General features: G+C 41.6%; 1 protein-coding gene across 1 annotated transcript in view; it reads right to left on the bottom strand.

Moving 5' to 3' along the window:
- Positions 1-23,724, bottom strand: part of LOC147424801 (uncharacterized) — a 143,866-nt gene extending 120,142 nt beyond the window's left edge. Inside the window, exons 1-2 of the mRNA XM_086499991.1 lie at positions 23,205-23,724; positions 21,624-23,129 (exon numbers count right to left, since the gene is read on the bottom strand). Coding sequence (XP_086356117.1) covers positions 21,624-23,129; positions 23,205-23,724 — 2,026 coding nt within the window. The remainder of the gene's footprint in view (positions 1-21,623; positions 23,130-23,204) is intronic.
- Between the last annotated feature and the right edge of the window lie 854 nt (positions 23,725-24,578).

The following is a 24,578-nucleotide window of genomic DNA, read 5'->3' as shown; positions in this document are numbered from 1 at the left end:
ACCGGCTCCATGCAAATCCGGTCCTCAACTGTTGTCAATCGCTTAATTTCTCTCTCTTTTGAAGTATTGTCCATGCTATCTAACTAGGTGTTATACTTTTTGTTGCTCTCTCCACCCAAGCATTCTTGATATTCTCATTAGGAATCTATTCTAATGCAATGCTCACTATGTTCATGCTATTTTCCGCTACACACAAGTTACTAGACTATTAAATGTTACACGCTGACAAAATTTGTAGAGATTTTTCAAGTAATACAAATAATCCTCTTCTCCTTTAGAGAGAGAGAGGGAGAGCAGTTAAAAATTCATTTTTATTACCTCAATATCATAGATTGGTTATCCAAATTCCCTTTTAAGGAACATATTTAGGGTCCCAAGTCTAATGCAGGTAGAATTCTTCTTCTTCTTCTTCTCCTCTGTGTGTGTGTGTGTGTGTGTGTGTGTGTGTGTTTGTTTATAAATATATATAAATACACACACACATACACGTATATTTATAAAAGAGTATAGGAGAGCCTCTTTAGAGTATTTTCTTAAATTCTAAAATAGAAAATTACACAATTTATTAAAATAATATCATTATTGGTCTTGAGAAAAACCCCTCGAAAAAATAATCCAACCATATCTTTAAAAGTAGAATTTGCATTGAGGAGTAAAATCCCCCTCAAATTTACCTTTTGCCTAACGGGCATATTTAAACTGATACACATACCCTATGTAGAGTAGAAATCTTTTGACTTTTGATTGTAAAAAAAAGGCTTTTCATTATATGAAATAGACCATAACTGTGTGTAAGGAACTTCTATTTCTCTTAATAATAGTGTATTGAATGAATCCATGGTGTTTTTTGTTTGAATGTAAGTTGGTCGTGAAACGACAATCAAATTTTAGTTAGAGAGAGAGAGAGAGAGAGAGAGAGAGAGAGAGAGAGAGAGAGAGAGAGAGATGGGTAGATTGTCCCTTCTTTTGGGAATCCGCTCGCCCGATTCTTCAAAAGTGCTCGCCAGAAATTGCTCGCCCAAAAATTGCACCCATATGCGCACATACCTATAAAGCTTCTTAACTCATGAAGATTCCTTGGTTTAGGCCATCCTTTTATTACCTCTAACTTTGATGGATCCATTTGGATGCCATCTTGTTGAGAGATAATGTGACCTAAATTGTGAGGTACCCACCCCACCGTATCAAACGGCAGATCTGATGGTGAACCTGGTGGCCACTAGATTTATAACGGAAGCAAACAAAGTGGTTCAGAGTTCAACTAGCGGACGATCTCTCATCACAAAGTGAGTCGAGTTTGAGCCTCCTAGAAATGAGATCTAGCTCTACCTCGTAGGGGAACCGTACTTAACCTATCTAGTGATCCTAAGACCCACCTTCCAAGAGGAGAGAAACATCGAATGCCTTTTTCCCCATGTTTCAGAGGCACGTACACTTGAGACTTCGCCGCTCTAGGGGCAATGAGTATTACTAGTATCGATTTAAACAGTATGGGGACGGAGAGTTCCCGACCAATCGGGACCACCCTTCTCATAGGCGTTGGCAACCTGAGCAAAGCCCCCACTTTCCACCCCGAGACTCACACTTCCTTGTGTGTCCTAATTACTACCACAATGATTGTTCAACATAAACATTCCTTGATTAAATTCCGAATCACAATGTTCATTAAGACAGCCCTTCAATCAGTATTGCAAAGCGGCACCAAGACAGTATTCTAGTAAAAATTCTACTCAAACTTATTCATTAAAATTCCAATGTTCTCGAGGTACAACATCCCCCCTCCAGCAAGAGTTTACTCCTCCCGTTGTCGCCTAGCTGCCCATAAAACTAGGTATGTCCACCGCATAGAAAGCACGACAGGGACACTCCCACTACATAGAAAGCAGGACGTGGGTTCCCACCGCATAGAAAGCAAGTCGTGGGTATCCACCGCATAGAAAGAAAGTTGTGGATTCAAGAGCCCTTAACGAGGAACTCTGCCCCCTGTTATCTGTAGGGGGATCATGACTAATTCAACATTGGGAATAGAATGAAGAGGTCGAGCTAAATATTCCCTAACAGACATTCTTTCCTATTGCAAACAGTATATCCATCGATTATTTTTTCCTACTTCAAACTTTAATGTACAAATGAATTCAATGCCAAGATTTCCGTAGGATTTCTCCAACATGTTTGGGGATATGTTCTTTCCTAGCTAAACGTATGCAATGTTAATTAAACAACTGAATAAAATTGTGACCTACCTCTTCCATTTCTTCGTCAATGGCTCATGAGATAGCCGGTGCTTGTTCGTCCATGGGAGATTTTCCCTTTCCATTTACATTGCTCGTTCCCGCCTCGCGGTCGTGGGCACCACCGAAGCGAGTTCTCTTAACCGGTGCCATTTTATACTCACTACTTTAAATGATAAACTTGAAGAAAAAGAGATAAGGTCCGAGAGCATCATAACAAACCAAATGGCAGATTAGAATCATTGAAGGGTCCTTCTTATGCAAGGGTTTAGATTTTTTCTTCGAGACCTAGCAATTTTATGGGTAATACTTTACTTATCCTATGGGAACCGGCTCTAAAGTTAATTACTTGGCTTACATGATTAAGGAATTTCAAAATTTTACTAATTAGTTTACAAGAGAGATGGATTAAACAAGCTCAATCACTTCACTAGTGTAATAAGAAAGATGCAGAGTTACCGCATGCATAGGTGTTAGGAAATTTTCTTCTTAGTGGCCTAATGACGGATTAATTTTGCCTTAATCACATTTAAATGTGTGAGAAAAATTGAATCTAACTTAATTACATTACTATTGAGTGGTAAAAGGGTGAATTTCATCAAATCTACATTATTACTGGCGGCGGCTGACAATTTATTAACTATGCTGCCTAGAAAGAATCTCTCCTAACCATGTATTAATCATTGATTTAAGAGTGATGAATGGCTGCATAAATTAGATAATTGGATGATGATTATGTAATGGAGTATAGCTATGTAAACTTAGAGGACAACTATTGGGAATTATAGCTAGGATTAAGCATAGTAGACGAGGAATTTGGAGCATAATGAAGAGAATTAAGAAGAGCAGAAATTAAACCATGATTACCGTGATTAGGGGCTGAGAATCCTCTTGATTTTCTGATCCAAATGAGTTCTCAATATGAGAATTCGGCAGCACCTTCGTCCTTGCTTCTCCTTCAAAAACTGTGTGTGTGCCGGCAGCACCTTCCCAAGGTGTGTGTGTATGTGTGTGTGTGTGTGTGTGTGTGTGTGTGTGTGAGCACACCTTTAAATAGGCTCCTCAAGGTTGAAAATCGATATGGGTTGCTATAAGAATCTGAGTGAGCACTCAGTTAATGCATTGGCAATTCTAGTTGCCTACCCACCAAGTGTCCAGTTGGTTAGTTTAACTGGCTCTCACACCCACTCTCTAGCATGGAAACTCTCCTGCAACTCCTACAAGGCAAGAGGGCGCCCCCTAGCTACTAAAGCTGGCTCACAGTGGCCTGGAACCTGCTCCCACACAGCCTTGAGCCTGGGTGCCTCCCCGGACAATTTTTGGAAAATTTGGTTTTAGGCTAAAACGGGTCATACGAGTCGGAATTTGATGCCGAAAATTGCTATACCAAGCCCTAACTAAGGCGTGCTGGTCCGAGTACCTGCCATATTTAGCAGCCCTTGGGGTCCGAAAATGCATTTTTTCAAATTCGGGATACGGGTGAAGTTTTTCGAGACGGTCAAGACTGAACGGGTCGGGTGACCAGAAACTTTCTATTTTTGGAAATTTTTTTACAAACATTATTTCAATTCACATTTCGAAGCTTTAAAATATTCTAAACATCATGGCACTGACAGAATTCGGAAAACTGCTAAAAATTGTAACTTTTTCCATTATGTTCATTTCATGGTACAATGGTGCTTTTTTTGGGTTGGGTCAGAGACCTTACAACCTCCCCAACGTGAAGAATTTGAGATGTCCTCATTTCAAGAATGTGTTTGGGTAATCTTTTAAGAGCGTTGGTTCGTCCTCCCAAGTTGCATCTTCTTCAGGGTAATCCTTCCACTTTACTAGATGCTCCGGGATAGTTCTGTTGTGTAACTTCCTTTCCCTTGTTTCAAGTACATAGTCAGGTTGGAGCTCGAGAACTCCTTGTGCTGGCATGACTATCTGATCTGAGTCCAAGAATTGATCAAGATTAGGAATATAGGGTTTGAGTAAGCTGACGTGGAACACATCATGAACCTTCAAGTTTGAGGGTAGCTTTAACTTGTAGGCCTTGTCACTCACAACCTTAACGATATCTAATGGTCCACAATACCTTGGGCTTAGCTTCTTATATCTGCCTAGTGATAAGTTGCTTTTCTTTGGTCGGACTCGCAGAAAAACGTTATCCTCTTCTTTGAAAGTTCTTTCTGAACGGTTCTTATTTGCATAGTACTTTTGTCTATCCTGAGAGGCCTGAATGTTTTGGCTAATAGCTCTAGTCTGAGCTTCCATATCTTCTAACATCTTCCTAGAGGCTTCTACCCTGATGGTTGGATCTAAGAAGTTCAATGGTGCCAAACAGTCCTGTCCATAAAGAGCTTTGAAGGGTGACATTCCAACGCTTCTGTGTTCGGAAGAATTATAAGCATACTCCACCAAAGGTAGACATTGTAACCACTTCTTTGGTTCTTGCGAACAATAGGCTCTGAGAATGTCCTCAATGACTTGATTAACCCTTTCAGTTTGCCCATCTGTCTGCGGATGGTATGCTGTACTGAAGGCTAATTGTGACCCAATAGATTAGAAAAGAGAAGTCCAAAATTTTGATGTAAACTTGGCATCTCTATCACTGACGATACGCTTGGGTAGACCATGTAGCCTAAAAGTCTCCTTGATGAATACCCGGCTAATATTTGAAGCAGTAAAGGTTGTCTTTACGGGTATTAGATGAGCCACTTTTGTGAGCATATCAACAACCACGAAAATAGAATCATAACCTCCTGTAGAAGGTAATCCTGTAACAAAGTCCATACTGATGCATTCCCATTTCATGTGGGGTATGTCAAGAGGTTGAAGTTGCCCTGGTAACTTGATTCTTTTGGCCTTTATCCGCTCACAGGAAAGACATTGCCTCACGTAGCGAAGTATGTCTCCTTTAATTCCAGACTAAAAATAACTCCTCCTAACAGTATGAAGAGTCTTAGCATAGCCTGGATGTCCAGATGTAGGGCTATCGTGTGCTTCATACAGAATATCCTTATTTAGAGCTGGGTCTCTGGGTACACAGAGTCTATGTCTGTAGTAAAGACACCCTCCCATAAGAAAGTATTCTTTAGCTTCAGGCATCTTATTCTGCTGCACTAATGATACTATACGTTGGTACTCTAGATCTACCAAGGGCGCTTCTTTGATTCTATCCCAGATAGGGTTATTTGGAATAGAGATAGCTCCGAGAAAGGATTTTCGGCTAAGACCATCTGCAACTGCATTTTTCTTCCCTGGTCTATACTTTATGTCAAGGTCATATTCCTGTAATAGCTCTATCCATCGCCGTTGTCACATATTGAGAATAGGTTGAGTAAAAATCCATTTTAAGCTCTTGTGGTCTGTAACCAATGAAACTTGCGTCCGAGAAGATAATGTCTCCATAACTTCAGCGCATGTATAACCACTAAAAGTTCCAGATCATGATTAGGATAATTCTTCTCATGATCCCTCAACTTTGGCGAAGTATATGCCACCGGTCTTCCTTCTTGAGTAAGAACTCCGCCTAGAGAAAATTTGCTAGCATCTGTCGCTACTTCAAATTCTTTACTGAAGTCTGGAAGCTTTAAAATAGGGGCTGAGACCAAGAATTATTTTAGCTTAGAAAATCTAGACTCGTGCTCAGTCTTCCATTCGATCCTCATTACTTTCTTCAGGAGTTCCGTCAAAGGTGCAGCAATACATGTATAATGACAAAAATCCTGTACCATCCCGTTATTCCAAGATATCCTCTTACTTCGCTGACGGTGGATGGTTGAGGCCAATCAACGATGTCCTTGACTTTGTCTTTGTCCACTGAAATCCCTTCAGCCGATATGACAAATCCAAGATAATTGACCTTTGGTGAGAAAAAGGTGCACTTGCTCTCTTTAGCGTAAAGTTGGTGTTCCCGAAGAAGATCAAGTACTTTGCGAACATGTTCTTCGTGATCTGCCTCGTTCTTAGAATAGACCATAATGTCATCAAAGAAAACCAAGACAAAATCATCCAGGTAAGGTCTGAAAATATCTTGCATCAGTCGATTGAAGCTTGCAGGAGCATTTGTTAGACCAAAAGACATAACTGTGAATTCGTAGTGTCCATACCTAGTGTTGAAAGCCGTCTTTGAAATATCTGATTCCTTGATCCTGATTTGGTAATATCCTGACCTTAGATATATCTTTGTAAATATTTTGGCGCCGTGGAGTCTGTCCAAGAGTTCGTCGATCCTTGGAATTGGATACTTGTTCTTGACAGTTACCTGGTTCAGTCCACGGTAATCTATGCATAGTCTTAAGGTTCCATCCTTCTTCTTCTGAAAAAGAACTGGTGCACCCCAAGGAGAAGTACTCGATCAAATGAATCCTTGCTCAATGAGTTGCCTATGTTGTTCCTTGAGTTCGATGGCCTCTGAAAGTGACATTTTATAAGGTCTTTTTGAGATAGGTTCACATCCAAGGATAGTCTCAATCTCATGATCTACCTCTCTATGTGGCGGAAGATTCGTAAGGTCTGCAGGGAATACATCATCATACTCCCTCAACCAGTTTGGTCAAAGTGAGGTATTTGATTGGTCCACCTTGTTGAGCTTTACCGCATAAATTTGTTGCCCCTTTCTTAGTCCCTCCAAGAGTCTGTTGGCCTTAACTAGAGTAGCCCTAGGTCTCCGATTTTCCCCATGGATAAAGGCTTCATTACCCAAGTTATCTGTAAAGGTAAATTTCCCTTGTGCACAATGGATATGGGACCTATTTTGCTTTAGCCAGTCCATCCCTAGTATCCCATCAAACAATCCTAATGGTAGGGTTCGAAATTGGGCAGAAGTTGGGTGTCCCCCTAAATCAAAGTCGATTTTTCCTGTAGAGTGTTGAGATACTACTTCCTTGCAGTTTGCTAACTCAACTACTAGCTTGCTTGTTGGATACTTATCTAGCTTTAGCTTCCTCATGCATCTGGGTGAAAGAAATAAAAGAGTGCTACCACAATCTATAAGGAAGTTAACTTGTTCACCTCTGAGAGATCCTGGCGTATGAATGACTGCGTATTGCTCGCAACCATTGGGGTTGTCAATTGCAGCATGCAGGGTTGCTCTCTCCATTGCTTCATCACCCACAGTTGATTGTACCACTGCAACATTCACTCTAGCGGTAGCTCCACGCCCTCGCCCTCTGTTCATCCTTCCACGTCCTCCTCTTCCATTAGCTTGGTCATGCCCATGGGTATTCAAGGGTATGGCATTGGCGTTGGTTTCCTGAGTGTTCTTGGGGCACTTGGATCTGTAATGTCCATATTTGCCGCAACCATAGCATCAAACATCTCGAAACTCCATGGTTGTGGTGGTAGCCACAATAGGACGCTGGTCATATGCTTGATTGGTTGGTCTGTTATTCCTGTTCTGATTAACCTTTTGTACTTCAAGAGCTAGAGGTTTGGCCCTCAACAAGGCATCCTATAGTGTTGTCGGCCTGAGAGATTCCAACCGAGTATTCAAAGGGTCGATTAGCCCTTCGCAGAACCTGGCCACCTGTTGTTCCAAGGTCATCTTAGGAGCATATCTCCGAAGAGTGACAAACTTTGCATAATACTCTCCGACAGATGAAGTCAGCTGCCGAAGTGAAAAGAATGAAGGAGTACGAGCGGAAGTGCGATGCGAGAGAGAGTGCGAGAAGAAGAGCACGACGATATGGTGAACTCACTCTACTGTAATGTGTAGAGCATAGTGAGTTCTTATTAGGTTTTAACAAAAGAATATGTGTACATACCTGGCGGCCCGCCCACTTACCTGGGCGACCACATTGGGCTTTATACCCCAACAACCTCCCACTTAAAGTCCAATGTGGTACTTTAAGTGTGAGAGAAGCTACTATACAAGCTAATATACAAGAGATGTAGAGAAGTGATGTACTACCCTACACAAACTGCTTGCAAAAATGCGCAAAGCTCTCTGTGGGAAGTCCTTTTGTAAGTAGATCAGCAGGATTTTCTGTGGTGTGAACTTTGACAAGCTGAAGTTGCTTATCCTCGAGCATTTCCCTGATGAAATGATACTTCACATCCACATGCTTTGTCTTTGAGTGATAAACTGGATTGCGAGCCAATTGTATAGCACTTTGACTATCACAATATAACACAGGCATCTCTTCTTTGATTCCCAAATCTATTACTAGTCGATTAAGCCAAATTGATTCTTTGCATGCCTCTGATGCTGCAATATATTCAGCCTCTGTAGTAGACTGAGTAACACAATCATGTAATCTAGAACGTCATGATACTGCTCCACCAGCCAATGTAAAGACATACCCTGACGTAGACCTTTGGTTGTCTAAGTCACCTGCATAATCTGAGTCTGTAAAACCCTTTACACTTAGCTCCTGACTCCCATAGCATATACACATACTCTTTGTAGCTTTCAGGTATCTCAATATTCCTTTCACTGCCTCCCAATGTTTCTTGCCTGGGTTTGACATGTATCGACTTACTACTCCCACTGCAAATGCAATGTCTGGGCGAGTATCAATCATTGCATACATCAAACTAACCACTACAGACGCATATGGAATCTTATCCATTTCAGCCTGTTCTTCCTCAGACACAGGACAATCTTGTTTGCTAAGTTTCACATATGGTGGCAATGGAACACTCAATGCCTTTCCCTTCTCCATATTGAAACGTTGCAAAACCTTGTCAATATACTTTGTTTGAGATAACCAAATCAACTTCTTTGATCTGTCTCTCTCAATGCGCATACCAAGTATATGACTTGCCTCACCCATGTCTTTCATGTCAAATGATTTTGCCATCTTTGACTTCAAAGCTGAGATTTCTTCCAAGTGCTTGCCAGCAATTTCATCCACATACAAAATAAGGATCAGCCAATTGCCATCCTTAGCATTCTTTGTATATAGACAGTGATTGAACTCACTACTTTTGTAGCCTTGAGAAAGCATAAACTTGTGGAACTTATGGTACCATGCCCACGGTGATTGTTTTAAGCCATATAAAGACTCTTTAACAACTGGCATACCAAATCTTCCTTGCCTTTCTCAACAAACCCTTCTAGCTGCTGCATGTAAATTTCCACATCTAAATCACCATACAAGAACGTTGTCTTGACATCCATTTGGTGCAACACCAAATCTAATATGGCAACCAATGCAAGAAAGCATCTCAATGTAGTCATCTTGACCACCGGAGAGAAGACTTCATCAAAGTCAATGCCTTGTTCTTGCTTAAAGCCCTTGGAAACAAGCCTTGCTTTGTACTTTGGTTGACTATCATGAGCGGTGATCTTATACCTGTAAACCCATTTACAAGGTAGAGCCTTTTTGCCCTTTGGTAATTTAACTAGCTTCCATGTCTGGTTTTTATGCAGAGCTGTCATCTCTGACTGCATGGCCAATTGCCAATTCCCGGAGTCCTTCATTTGCACTGCTTCCTTGTAACATGAAGGCTCATTGCAATCAGTCAACATGACATAGTTCATAGATGGAACAAACCGATAAGGAGGTCGTGAGATCCGTCCCGATTTACACAAAATAGGTGGCTAAGGCTCAGCCACAACCTGTGGTTCCACTCTATCATGTCCTTGCTCCTCTTGAGCCCTGATATTTTGTCTTGCACGTGCAGGTCCATCTTCTTGGAAGAAAAGTCTTCTAATCTCCTCAACCCTCTCTGGTTTAGAATGATATTTGGATTCATTAAAGTGAACATCATTACTGCGGATAACCTTTCTGGATTCGGGATCCCCAAGTCTGTACCCCATCTCACCAGAATTACCATAGCCTAGAAAGATGCACTTTCTACTCTTTGGATCAAGTTTGTTCCTAAATTCCTTTGGAACATGAGTATATGCCTCACAGCCAAAGACTCTGAGATGCTTGTATGAGGGCATTTTGCCTAACCATACCATCTCTGCCACCACTGAATCCTTTTGCAAAACCTTGCTAGGAGATCTATTTATAAGATGAACAGCTATTGATACAGCTTCAACCCAAAACCCATTTGGCAGTTGTGCATTAGACAACATACTTCTGACCTCTCTTGTATGGTCCCATTCATCCTCTCAGCAACACCATTTTGAGGAGGATTATAAGGAGCATTAAGTTCATGTTTTATACCTTTTGACTCACAAAAGTCCTGAAAGGCCTTTGAAACATACTCTCCACCATTGTCAGTGTGTAAGCATTTAAGCTTCTTGCCACTCTGATTCTCCACAAGTGTCACAAACGTTTTGAAAACACTAAACGCTTCATCCTTGTGCTTGAGATAGTAAACCCATACTTTCCTCGAGTAATCATCTATAAATGTCATAAAGTAAGAAGCTCCCCCTAGAGATAGGTTAGGCATAGGTCCACACAAATCACTATGAATAAGTGCCAATTGTGTATCTCTTCTATTGCTTCTATGCTTATGTGGCTGCTGTGTTTCCTTACCATATAGACAATGTTCACAGAATTCAAAATCATTAAATGAAAATCCAGGCAAATAACTAGAACGAGACAAGATTTCCATTCCCTTCTTGGACATATGTCCTAACCGGCTATGCCACAAAGAAACGGTCGGCTGCTCGGTTACATTGATTACATTTTTAGAGACATTTGATACATAAATCAGGTAAAGTCCTCCAGACTTTACTCCATGTGCTACTGTCATAGAGCCCTTGGATATCTTCCACATGTTTTGTCCAAAAGTGGTGACATAGCCAGCATCATCAAGTAAACCTGTGCTGATCAAGCTCTTTGTAATTGCGGGAACATGTCTCACATTCTTCAGCGTGAAAGAAGAGCCATTCTGAAACTTCAATTGAACATCTCCAACACCTAAGATCTCACACGTCTGCCCATTGCCTAGCCGAACATGATCTTTAGTGGTCACATAAGAGGTAAACCACTACTTGTTTGGAGACACATGAAGTGATGCCCCTGAGTGTATGATCCAGTCACTCATTGCATTTCCATCAGATGCTGTAAGAAGAGCTGAGTCCATTGTATTCTTCAAGAAGTAAATGTCTCCTGACACTAGACTGTCATCCTCTACAACAATGTTTGTCACATTTATTTCTTGAATCTTCACTGAGGACTTGTTCTTCTCACCATGGTCTTCAGCTTTCTCTTTTCCTTTTTCTGCTTTCCATTCTCTGTAGTCTTTTTTCATGTGACCCTTCTTGCCACAATGGTAGCATTCTATGTCACTCTTGCCTTTAGCACTACGGGAATTTCTATGATACTGATTCCTTTTTCCACCTTTGTAATTTTCTTCGGTCCTTCCCCTGACAACTAAGGCTGTTCCTTTGCCTTTGTCCATTGTCTTTCTGTTGGTTTCTTCAGTAAGCAGACTGACTTCTACACCTGCTATGTTCAAACCATCTAGAGGTGCAGAATTACTCAAAGCTGTGCGAAAAGTGTCCCAACTTTCCGGCAATGTGATCAACAGGAACATAGCTCTAAGAGGTTCATCAAACTTGACACCTTGAGCTGACAACTGACTATAGATGGTGTTGAATTCATTCAGATGATTGGACATAGGGGTCCCTTCTTTCATCTTCAAGTCAACAAGCTTCTTAAGCCAGTATACCTGTGAAGCTGCACTCTGCTTCTCATAAAGATCACTCAGCTTTGTCCATGCTTCATAAGCCAACATCTTGTCTGCTACATTGAAGTAAACGCTTTCTGCCAAAGTCAGCATAATGGTAGAAAGTGCCAATTCATCCATTTCGCTCCATTCATCTTCATCCATATCTTCTGGTTTTATCCCCTTGAGCTTTATAGGTTTTATCTGCTTCTTTTGTACCAACACGTGCCAAATCTGCTTCTTCCACAATGGGAAATTGGTTCCATCCAGCTTCTTGATATTGTAAAGAGCAGTGTCTTGTGATCCAGCCATAGCTACGCTTCACAGTAGTTCACTTTCCTAGGGAAAATTCGGCAGAGTTTCCCCTGTAAACTGACCTCTGAACCAATATCAACCTGTCAAATGAACCAAGAAAGCTTCAGAATCTGCAGAAATTTCGGCAGAGTTTCCTTTTTAAAATGGCTCTGGTGTACTCAAAAAACAGACCAAAAACAGCTCAAAAAACCATTGTCTCTCTAACACTATAAGCTGTCCATAAACTTGTCCTGCACCTGTACTGGCTCTCACTGTCCTGTTGTGTGTGTATGTCACACGTGTCAATGCAAGGAGCTTGCCGAAACAGATGGCTCCAAGCACACAACAAGCCTAAACTAGTAAGCTCAAAGAAGGCAATGGTGTGTCACTCACCGCTCTACACTTGCTTCGTGGAGGATTCCTCGCCGTGAAGAAGAAGGAGACGCTGCTACGCCGCGCTCAACCGCTTCACCTCCGTCGTACCTTCGTAATGCTCGATCACCCACACACTCCCTCTCTCTCCCTCTCTCACTCTCTCTCTCTCTCTCTCTCACACACACACACACAAAGGGATGAAGAAGAAGAAGAAGGAGATGGAGAAAGAGCACTCTTCAATTGCACAAATGAGAGAATGAGTGAATTTTAGGTTTAGTTGACTTTTATATGAGCTCGCCCCATTCACACTTGGGCGCCCATGCTTAGCCAACTAATCCCTTGAATGTTCCAGTTAGAGTGCGCCTCTCATCAGGGATCACTCTTACCCTTTTCTTATTGGACCGACAAGCCCGGTACCTGACTCTACCAAATAAATAATACAATGTCCGTAGTAGGTTACAACGTCCGTCGTAGGTGATAGGGTGTCAGTGAGCCATGAGGGTTAACATGCCCCCCTTCCTGATGTAGATTCCGTCCTCTGAAGCTATTGAGTTGAAGCTCGTTCATCGAGGTGGAAGAGAATTTGAGATGAATGTCCTTAGCCTTCTTCAGTCACTGCAAAATCAAACAACATTGGCATAGTAATTGCATTCTCATAAGCGATTAAAAAGCATATGCAATTTTAGGCAGACAAATTGATTGGTAACAGAATTTTAAACGATTTGTCAGCAATAAACATTACATTGCAATGTAATTAAATGCATAAACAGATGTAAAGGTAAAAAATTAAACAAGTCTGGGGTCGCTAATTTAACGGTCGAAAGGCACTATAGATTGACTAATAATACCATGGGTAAACTTCTTAATTTTCTTTGGTCAATTAAGTTGTTTAATCGCGAGAGCCAAGTATTTCATGTTCGAGGGCTGACTAGAGGCTATACCTAGAAGACCTTGTAGTTAAGCTACGATAAAAGGAATCTCTCATGAAATCATCGCCTGACTGATTACCTTTTCTTTGACCCCCCAAAGTCTTTTCACAGTGATTCAATTTTGATGTGTGTGCTTATTTTGTATGCCTTGGGTTTTTTGCTTTTCAAGGGAAAGCGCCCACACTGGGAACCTCTAGGGCTCTAGTACCATAGGCGATACATGTGAGTGAAGTACCCAATCAAGCTGAGATTTCTCTTCCAGCTTAAGATTTTACATTGTGGCACTTTGATTTTTTGTTTGTTCATTTTCAGCATTTTAATTTTGTAACTTTGGGGGGTCATATAACACTGATACACCTCCCCAAGCTCATCACACTAGTAAACTCCCTTTATAATACTTAAGCTAAAGGTCAATAGGGTCAAGCCCACTAGAAAGCCCTAGTACATTTCACACAATGCTGCCTAAATCGGATTAAGAACCTAAGTAACCATTGATTATTAGGAAGGCATTCCCCATGGTATTAAGAGAAGATCTCTAACACCTAACTTGGTTAAACTAGCTTAGTCGGACTGCTTGATTTTTAAATCTAGACAAGTGATTATGACAAAAAATTCATTGAATTTAATGTTTGATACTAAGAAAATGCACTAAATATTATGTTACCAATCACAAATAAAGCAGAGAAACATGGATGCAAAAAGATTGTAGAGTGCGCAGGTGATGGAGAAGGTAGGAAAGAAGACTACACACACACACACCAACACACATCGAGACACACACACACAATCGTTACCCTGCAACAACCATTCAACGAGCTGCTCTTCTCTTCTTCATCTCTTTGAACTATTATCCAAAGTATATTTACAACATAGTATAGTCAGTGTCCGGCTACCCATAGCACAATGGGCATATTCTTTAACATCATATTCTTTAACATTCCCCCTCAAGCTCAGAGTGAGCTTGCATATGATGGATTCCCAATGCTTCATGAAAGTAGCAAAACTTCTCCTTTCCAAGAGCTTTTGTGAATATATCCGCAACTTGATCATTTGTCTTCACATACACCAAATCAATCTCATTTGCCAAAACTTTTTCTCTAATGAAGTGATAATGTACCTCAATGTGTTTAGTGCGAGCATGGTAGACTGGATTCTTTGCCAACATGATGCTGCTAATATTGTCACAATATATAATGACACTGTCAAGATAGTCAAAACCAAATTCTACCATAAGCACTCTCAACCATGACTCTTCACATGCTGCCAAAGCTGCTCCACGATATTCAGCTTCTGTACTTGATAATGCTACAGTTGATTGCTTCTTGCTACTCCAACTTATCATGCCATTGCCAATGGAAAATGCATAACCACTTGTAGATCTTCTATCCATAAAATCTCCTGCCCCATCTGCATCTTTGTAACCATAAAGAAAAAGCTTCCCATTCTTTTCATAAAACATTCCATAACTGACAGTGGCTTTCACATATCTCATAATCCGTCTCACTGCATCAAGATGACTTTTACATGGATTTTGCATGAATTGACTCACAACACCCACTGCATAACTCAAATCTGGCCTTGTTATTTTCAAGTAAATAAGGCTTCCAACCATCTTGCGATACATAGTGACATCCTCAATGTAATGTCCATCATCAAACAACTTCACATTTTGATCAAGAGGTGTATCAACCGGTTTGCACGCTGTCATTCCATACTTCTCAAGCATATCCAACGCGTATTGTCTTTGTATCATCCAAATTCCTAATAAAGTATTGACAATTTCAATTCCCAAGAAATATTTCAACTCACCAAGGTCCTTCATGTTGAATTCTCTCAACAAACTCTTCTTGACATGCAAAATTTTCCCAGCATGACTTCCAGTGAGAATCAAGTCATCAACATAGATAACAATAACGACGATCTCTCCATCAACATGCTTCAAAAATAATGAGTGATCAGCAGTAGATTGTTTAAATCCAATCTTCTTCAAGAATTTGGTTATCTTTTCACACCAAGCTCTAGATGCTTGCTTCAAACCATACAATGCTTTCTTCAACTTACACACATAATATGGAAACTCTGGATGTTGATAACCCTCTGGCTGTATCATATAAACTTCTTCTTCCAAGTCACCATTCAAGAATGCATTATCCACATCCATTTTCCATAACTTCCAGCCGAACATACTTGCCATTGCTATCACCAATCTGACTGTTGTCATCTTTGCAACTGGACTAAACGTCTCATCATAATCAAGACCTTTTGTTTGTGCATAACCTTTAGCAACAAGCCTCGCTTTGTATCTTTCCACACTACCATCTGACTTGCACTTGACTTTGTATACCCATTTTGAACCAATTGCTTTCTTCCCACTTGGAAAGCGAACCAAATCCCAAGTGTCATTCTGCTATAATCATCCGTGAATGTGATAAAATATCGACAACCATTACACGTAGCATGATCACAAGGTCCCCAAATATCTGAATGAACAATTTCCAAAGGACTTTGGCTAATTCTCCCCCTCTTTGGAAATGGTAAACGAGATTGCTTTCCAAATTGACAAGCTTCACAAACATGATCAAAATTCAATCTGCCAAACTTTGGTAATCCATGTACAATTTGATTTGATTGCATATGCTTTAATCTTCTAAAATTGACATGACCAATCCTCTTATGCCATAACTCTGCCCAATCATCTTGAGTGGCTGATTTGTTTGCATACATACCACTGTGTAAACATGGATCTCCAGCTTCCAATGAGAACAAGCGACCTTTCTTTCTTCCACGTGCCAATGTCTTGCTCGGTCTGCCGTTGTGAAACTCCTCTATGAAGCATCCATAACGATTAAAACGGACTTGCAACCCTTGATCTGTCATTTGTCCAACTGATGCTAAATTCTTTGCGATTGAAGGCACATATAGAACATCTCCCAATGTGTTGTATGTCCCGTCTTTTTCTAGAAATGGAACTGAACCAACATGTGTAATCCGATGCATAGTATCATCACCTGTAGCGACAAACTCATCCTCTTCTGACTTCTCTTTTCTGTCAAACCATTCACCATGATATGTCATATGATTTGTGGCACCACTATCTAAATACCAATCATCTGTATGATGTGGCTCCACCATGCTTCCAACAACATGCTCCATAGGAAATAAATGTCCACTCGATCTATTGTCATATATATTTTGATCATGAGGATTGTATCCAGCAAAGTTTCCTCCATGTCTGCCATAACCTCGGCCTCTTCCTCCACGATCACGATTTTGATTTAGCCTTGTGTAACATTCTCTTTCAAAGTGACCATAAATGCCACATCTGTTACAATATCCATCTCTTTGAGGATGTACAAATCCTCCACCTCCACGTCCACGAGTTCGGGCTCTCCCCCTGCCTCTTTGGCTATAATCATTGTAACTTTGACTTTGTTGGTTTTGCCATTGACCTCTTCCAACATTGTTTCCACGACCATAGTTTCCTCTTCCACCTCTATTGTTTCCACGACCTTAGAGTAAAAAACCTGATCTCTGGAATTGTTATTTGATGTAGAAGGACCTGACTTGCCTAACTTCACCTCTTCTTGCAAACAAAGGTTTACTAACTCTTCAAAATCAGGCATGTGTCCTCGAACAGATATAGATGTATCCAATGACTTGTATTCCGGTCCCAAACCATTCAATGTCACTGAAACTAAGTCATCATCTGGAACTTCAACATTAATGCTCGCAAGATCTTCCTGTATTTGCTTTATCTCTGTCACATAATCTGATATGGATCTATTTCCTCGCCATACACAATGTAACCTTTGCTTCAAGTGAACTTTTCGTGGTTCTGTATTGGAGCTGTTCATTCTTGCTAGTATCTCCCATGCTTCCTTTGGAGATTGAGCCTTCTTCACATGTGGTATAAAGAAGTCACTAATGCATAGTGAAATCCAAAGCATCACTTTCCTTGAATTCTCGATCCACTTCTTGTAAGCTTCTACTCTTGCTTGCCATGTTTTATGTGCTTCAACATTCTCTCTATTTGGTTCCAAACCAACCTCGGGACACTCTTGTTCACCTGTAATATAATCCCATAAACTTTTGCCCATGATAAAGTTCTCCATCCTGTAAGACCATATGTTGTAGTTCTCTCTGGTCAGCTTCTCTCCAACAATCTGTGTGACTTGAGTTGAACTTTCTGCCATATTCACTCTCTCAATTTCTTCCAAAGTATTTTGACAAAATTTTGGCAGAGTTTCGTTTGTATTTGGACAATATCTCAAGTGACAATCTCAACCAAAGTGCTCATAAAAACTGACAGAAAATCTCTCACTGCCAAGGGAAAATCCACTGACTCACTTTGCCACAGACTCATTCAGTACTATGCATAAATACTCTAAAACAATGTTCACATGGACTTGTATGCAAATGCAATCCATACGCTGTCCTGTACCACATATCCATACATCCACCTTCTTCCCATAGTCGTAAACGACATATGAGGTCTTTCGCGGGGCTAGTTGGGGGTTCGCTCCAGTACCTAATCCACCTTGCCAAGGTACCAAAGCTCCCAAGGCAAGGCTTCAAAAAACCTCACTCGACTCCCACAAAGGCTGCAGTTTTCCAAAATACATTGACCGCATATCCATACATAACCACAAAGTACTCAATCTGACAATATAACCGCCTCAACTTCTTCCCACAACCTTTCTTACATAGGCGGCTGTCCATAACGGACCCACAACAACCAAACATAATCTTCGATAACACAATATCATGATGCAAAAGCTCTATGTCGCTCTCCAAAACCTGTGTAAATGCTGAATTCTTCACCTGTAACCTGTAAATCTACTGCTGAGTGCAAAACTGGACATCTCCTATGCTTGTGTGAGCTGGCTGTTTGCTACAGAAAATTACAGATCTTGGCAAATCTGAGTATGCCAATGCGTCCGGAACGCCCAAAAACATAAAGATAGAATCCTGGATCACTGTATTCCGAGTTCGGGTTAGGGAGTTATGACCAAAAAACCTCTCTTTTTTTGCTGTTTGCCAGAGCTGCGGAAACCTGTGTATTGACTGTAGCTCCTCAAACTGAGCTCTGATACCACTTTGTAGAGTGTGCAGGTGATGGAGAAGGTAGTAAATAAGACTACACACGCACACCAACACACATCAAGACACACACACACACAATCGTTACCCTGCAACAGCCATTCAACGAACTGCTCTTCTCTTCTTCATCTCTTTGAACTATTATCCAAAGTATATTTACAACATAGTATAGTCAGTGTCCGGCCGCCCATAGCACAATGGGCATATTCTTTAACATCATATTCTTTAACAAAGATAAGGGGCAATGCTAATGGACAATAAACACCTGTTTGTGTTGATGGTCACGCTTGATTTGAAGAGTGAGTCGAGATAAAGATTCCATGAAGGTCTAGATCCTAACAACAGCAACACGCTCTTGTACACTAGGAAACACAAAGAATACCTCTAGGAGGCACATCAGTGGGAAAAAAGAACTTTGCTAATCACTCAACTCTAAAACAGAAACACTCCTATTGTACTAATCCTACCTACCCCCCATCACTCGAGTGATGAGGATCAAAGGTGTTTTATGGCATAAGTTTCTGTTTCAGTGTACCGGATGCGAATGTGTAGGTCTGAGTCAATGTTTTGACTTTTATTGTGCATACTCGTTTGCTAATTGCTCTTGCTCTTTATTTATTTTTTATTATGTTTGTGAGTATAAGGCTTTATATGTACATTCTCTAAGATTGTTGATTGAGAGGTCAGGGAAACAAGGTTGAGAGGGGAGTGAGTGAAAGATGACTGTCAGCAAACATTCCCCCCTTCCTTGGGTAGATCATATCGTTTGAAATGTGCTCATCACCCTTTGAAACCAATTGTTCCAGTCGATAATAAGTGAGGATTTTTTCCAGTAGTTTTCTATTACCTTAGGTGCCTCATTGAGTTGCAAGGGTGGTAAGGTACTCTCCTAGGATCGAACTTGAAGTGGTTCATCAGGTGATTCTTGAACACTGGGAGGTGTAGATTCCTTTGTAACTTTATGGAGGTCCACTATTGTAGGTGGAGATTGTGGAGAAGCTTTCACCTCTATGGATGCATTACATGAGGAGCTAGAATCTTCATGGGACTCCCCCCTTCCTGAGCTAGGTGGAACAAATCGTTCTTTCTTTGGTACCCAAACTAGCTCTGGAGCGGGTGTGTAGCATTCTGTGATTTTTTTCTTTTCGTGATCATCAATTCGTTTTGGAGCTACGTGATTGGGCTCACATGGGTCAAGTGACAGGTAAGAACACAATCTACGTTTGGGCACCCAGATTTGATCATTTCCTTGATAGTAGCCTTGGGCTTCCAATAGTCGTTTAGGGATCCAGCGCCACGTTTTCTTACATTTCTTGGAGCGAGTGGTATGTTTCTTACAAGGCTTCTGTTTTTTAGCACTAGCTATGGTCGCTAAAGAAGCTTTAGGGACCCACTTGTATGTTCTTTTTGTTATATGAGAATGACTCTTGTCAGAAGCTATATGCATTGCTTGTAGCATATTTAATGGTATGGGCATTTCATCCCCCTTAGGTGTTACCCAGGTCGTCCCCTTATTTCCCCAAGTGTCTATGGTTGCTGCTAGGTGGACCCAATCCACGTTGTCCGACTCAGTCATCCCAGGTAGTACATCCATATAAGGAGAATCTTCCCCAACATCTGTGTCCGCTTTACACATGTAACAATACTGCAGTGGAGCCGAGTGAACTGTTGTGTCAGATCTATGATCAATTATAAACTTGTTTCCTAGAGGATGTGCTCGACCAGTCACAAGATCCACTCGAATGACAGAATCTTGAAACTGCAGGTAGACATGGTTTTTAGACCAGTCATGCACCATTTTTGCTTCCCTCATGAAAGGACGTCCTAAGATCATCTCAGATGCCATAATGTGCTTGGAGAAATCCATAACAATGAAGGTAACCTTTATTTTATGTCCAAACACCTTGATCTTGAGATCTTCTAGCATCCCAATAGGTTTAACAATAGACCCATTGGCCATCTTCACTAATATGGTTGTGGTCGCAAGGTGAGGTCTTCCCATAGTTTCCGAGCAATTTTTAGTCACAATGCTAACCCCAGCGCCACCATCAAGGATTCCCTTCACAGTTAATCGCTTAGTAGTGATTGTATAGTCGCATTGGATTCATCACCCTCAAAGTATTGTCCCAACTTGTTAACAGGTATTTCTATAACAAGGTTCTCATCTAGAGGTTGGGTTGTGGATCTATGTGCGGTTCCTCCTCTATTGGCATCTCCCCATCTCCATCCATCTGTGCAAATTGTGGTAGTCCAAACTTCAGTTCTCCATTGAGGAAGGCTCGAAGAGCTGAGACTAGCTCGGGGTCTTTATATAGTTTGGACATGATGGTGGTTCTAACTTTTGAAGACATGAAATCCATCAATTTGTCAATGTTTAACGGCACCTTTTGGCCTTGAGTCCCTTGACGTGGGGAAGATGGGATCTCCATTTCTTCGATAGGATCAGGTAGTCCCTCTGTAAACATTCTTTCCATCAAGAAGTGAGTACGCCCACTTTCCCATGACTTTAAGTCACTTTCTTCTTGGATGACACTAGGTATGTCCAAGGGTCTATGGACTTGGTGAGGTTGTTGTTGCGTAGGGAACACGGTGTCTGTAATCTGGATCTTCCTAGGTGCTGGTTCTAGATCCCTTTGGGTATCTTCTACCAAACTCCTTAATTGCTTGACTCGCTCGATCTCCGCCGTAGGGTTTGGATAAGTTCCTATCTTCTTTTTGGATCCTGGCCATTGTGGCTCATGAAGATCTTCCTTGTTGGTCTCTATGTTAGTGGTCATTTTGGTCTCCATGGTTTCACCTAAATCAGAATCTTCTTCAGCGTCGTTCATATATACGGGGTCGTCACGAGTCCCTATGTTGGTCTTTGAACTAGGGTTTGACTTCGCTGCTTTTTGAGATCTCTTTCTTCGTGTTTTCTTCTTTTTCTGAGATTGGGCAATTGATGCCGTGTCTCTTTCCTCAAGAATATAATTTTATTTTTGGAGCATCGATCGTGTGAGTACGTTTACTAGTACCACGGGTGTACTTGGTGATGGCTCCTCGGTAACTTCAATCAAGTTTAATGGCGTAATCTTCAGTGCATTTGGATTATTTGGACATTGGGCAATCAAATGATCTATGCCACATCGATTACACATGAGTATCGGCATTGTAGACGTGCTCGCTTGACTGGTTTGCATTAGTGTGGCGTTCTTTTGTAGCCTAATAGGACACTCGGCTACACGATGTGGACCTCCACACTCATAGCATTGAAGAGGTGGTCTCTTAGCAGTGTAATTGATATTTTGGCCTCTTGCCGCAAGAGCAGCTACTTGATATACAGGTTTGACTTGTCCCCAATAGTCCTCCATGTAGTATTGTGGACTTTCTTCAAGCACATCCATCCCATAGGCGATATTAGGATCTATATCTTCTTCCAAACAAGAAATAGATGACTCACAACTCACTTGATTCACAGAAGTGATTCTCGGATGTGGTGGTTGCGGTCCTAGCACTGGAGGTGGTAAGGGTGTTGTTTGAACAACATTTTGGGCCCTAGGGACCATATTCTGTGATGTTTGTTCAAGAGGTGGGTCCGGCATCAATGCAGGCACTCGAGGTGTGTCTGTCCATGCTAAGGTTGGTCTATTGGCCATCGCGCGCTTAAATACTATGAAATCCTTAGCTTGATGACCATACCTTCCACATGCATTGCAATTCCCATTGAATTTTACTCTAAAAGTAGGGCATTCACTGGTACTATGCGGTCCATAGCATACTAAGCACCATTGTTGCTCCCTTCTTGGATACATATGATTGTTTTGCGGAGCACGATTGTCTCTAAGACTCTCTTGAATGGCCTTGGTGAGAGTTGCTAAAGTCATCTCAGATATCTTTGGCTCCTTAGCAATAGGCTTTAGGGTCATTGGTTGATGCCCTGATGTTTGCGAGCTAATAGATTTAGTCTCAACAGACACTCTTTCTCCTTGAATCATTAGATTATCCTCCAATTGGATTGCACTGGTGGTGCCTGCTTCCCAAGTGGTGATACCTCTAATGACTAGGCCATTGTAGATATCCTCATGCCGTAATCCCCTAATGAATCTATCAAGCAATTGGTTATTGTTGAAGCGCTCATTTGGATTACAACAAGAATTCAAATGCTTCAAGTGACTTATAAAGTCTCTCACCGACTCTCCTTCCTCTCGTTGGGCTTTCTGGAGCTGAGAGGCTACACCCCAAAGCACTCCCTCTCGTATGTATGCTTTTAAGAACAATCTCCTAAGAGTAGGATAAATCGTTTTTTCTTCCACCCTTAGGGTTCTATACCAATCCCCAACCTTCCCACTTAAGGTTAGGCTTAAAAAGTTTCTCTTATGTAGGTCATTGTGTTCTCCTAGAGAATCGCATATTTGTTCAAACACTTCGATATGCTTTCTCACATCCCCGTCTCCACTAAATTTTTGTGTGAGCTTGGCTATTTGTACTGCCTTACTTCTAGGCTCTCTATCAGGCGTGTTATGCATATTCTCAGCAATAGATCGACCAATAGCTTGAGCAAATGTTGCCAAGTCACCTAAGTGAGCAGGCACCGTGGGTGAAGGTGCTCTAGAGACTACATGTGGAGTAGGTATTGGCATTGGGCTTGGCGCATAGGAAGCTCTTCGGTTCCACGTTTGGTACGATGTTGTGCCATGTGGTGGTCCATAGTTCATATGAGTGGCCCTAGGCATACCAGACGTCGGATGTGACATGCTAATGCTAGCCGGTATAGTCCCATGGGAATAAGAACTTGTGTATTGTGGTTGTGGAGCATAGGTAGTTGAAACAATGGGAGGGGTAGGGACTACATGAGTGTGAGCCATAGGTGCATACGATTGGTACACACTTGTAGGTACTGTTGCAGGCATTGAGCTACCATGTAGTGGTGCTTTACTAACAAATGAGGTCCATGGCGTGTTTCTTGGCATGCCCATCATTGGGGTAGGCATGGTAGCCGTGGTGTCATCAAGGGAAAGATGAGCTAGACTTGGAAAAGTAAATCTATCACTTGTGGGCTCAGATTGCATTGAGACCCCTGGCAAAACAACATATGGGGGATCGATGGGACTCACTGGGGGAGTCTCCATTTGTGATAGAGTGGGCTGTTTCCCTTTGCTCGTGTCTAAAAATTGCATAGGACCTGTCGAAGGTATGTTTATTCCTCGATTTTGCCTCTCGGACTGGATAATCCTATGGATGACATTGCAGATCATGTATTGTTGTTCCTCTAGACTAGTGGCACTAGATGTGGATTGTACAACTTCTAACCAACCCACATGGTATGTGTAGCCCATGTATAGGTCGGTCAAAGTCTCCGTGTATAGGTCATATTCCCAATTTTCATTGAGAAATACCCCGTCCAAACTTGGTGTACTACAGGGTTTCCGTGAGGTGGATGCAATGTTGCTTCCCGTGTTTTGACTTTTAGTCACCGCTACCTTAGAGGCGACTTTGGAAGGTGGTAGCTCGGTAGGGCCCTCATTAAATGAGGTAGGTAGAATGTCCACGTGGACACTCTGAGGGAGTGCGGGGTCTACAGGAGATGTAAATGGTGATTCTACTTCCCCACCTCCTTCGTTTACTTCACTAGCCGTAGGTTCAGAGCGCGTAGCTCTACTAAAAGTTTCCATCAAACGGCTAAAAACACTAGTTCCAGGTTGTTGGGCCCAGCTAGGCACGGTTTCATTTGTTCCCCCAGGGCTTTGTGTAAGATGCTCTTTCATAATATCGTAGTCAGAGGAAGAGTCAGTAGCCGCTATATTTGGGTCTTGGGTTGCACTACCTTGGGTCCCCGCCGAGGGCGTAGACCCTAGCGTGGAAGGATAGTGAGTACCCCCGTAAATCGAAGCACTAGCTAGTTGTTCGGACTCTAGCACACGACCAGAGCGTAGATACATGTGCTTTGGGTGCCCTACAAGTGTCCGCAAGTACCCTCAAAGGTTACTTGCTTTGTTTTGTGGGTGTTTTGCACCCCGTTTTCTACTTGATTTTTTCTTGTGTTTGATGTTTTTTGAATGTTTTTTAATGTTTGATTTTTTTGATTGAAGTATGTGATAGCTCGAAACGA

The sequence above is a fragment of the Adiantum capillus-veneris genome, chromosome 25 (genome assembly GCF_014529385.1).
Source record: "Adiantum capillus-veneris isolate H3 chromosome 25, ASM1452938v2, whole genome shotgun sequence".
Classification (NCBI taxonomy): Eukaryota; Viridiplantae; Streptophyta; class Polypodiopsida; order Polypodiales; family Pteridaceae; genus Adiantum; species Adiantum capillus-veneris.
Note: the sequence above shows the minus strand (reverse complement) of the source record. Positions and strands in the feature narration are given on the sequence as shown.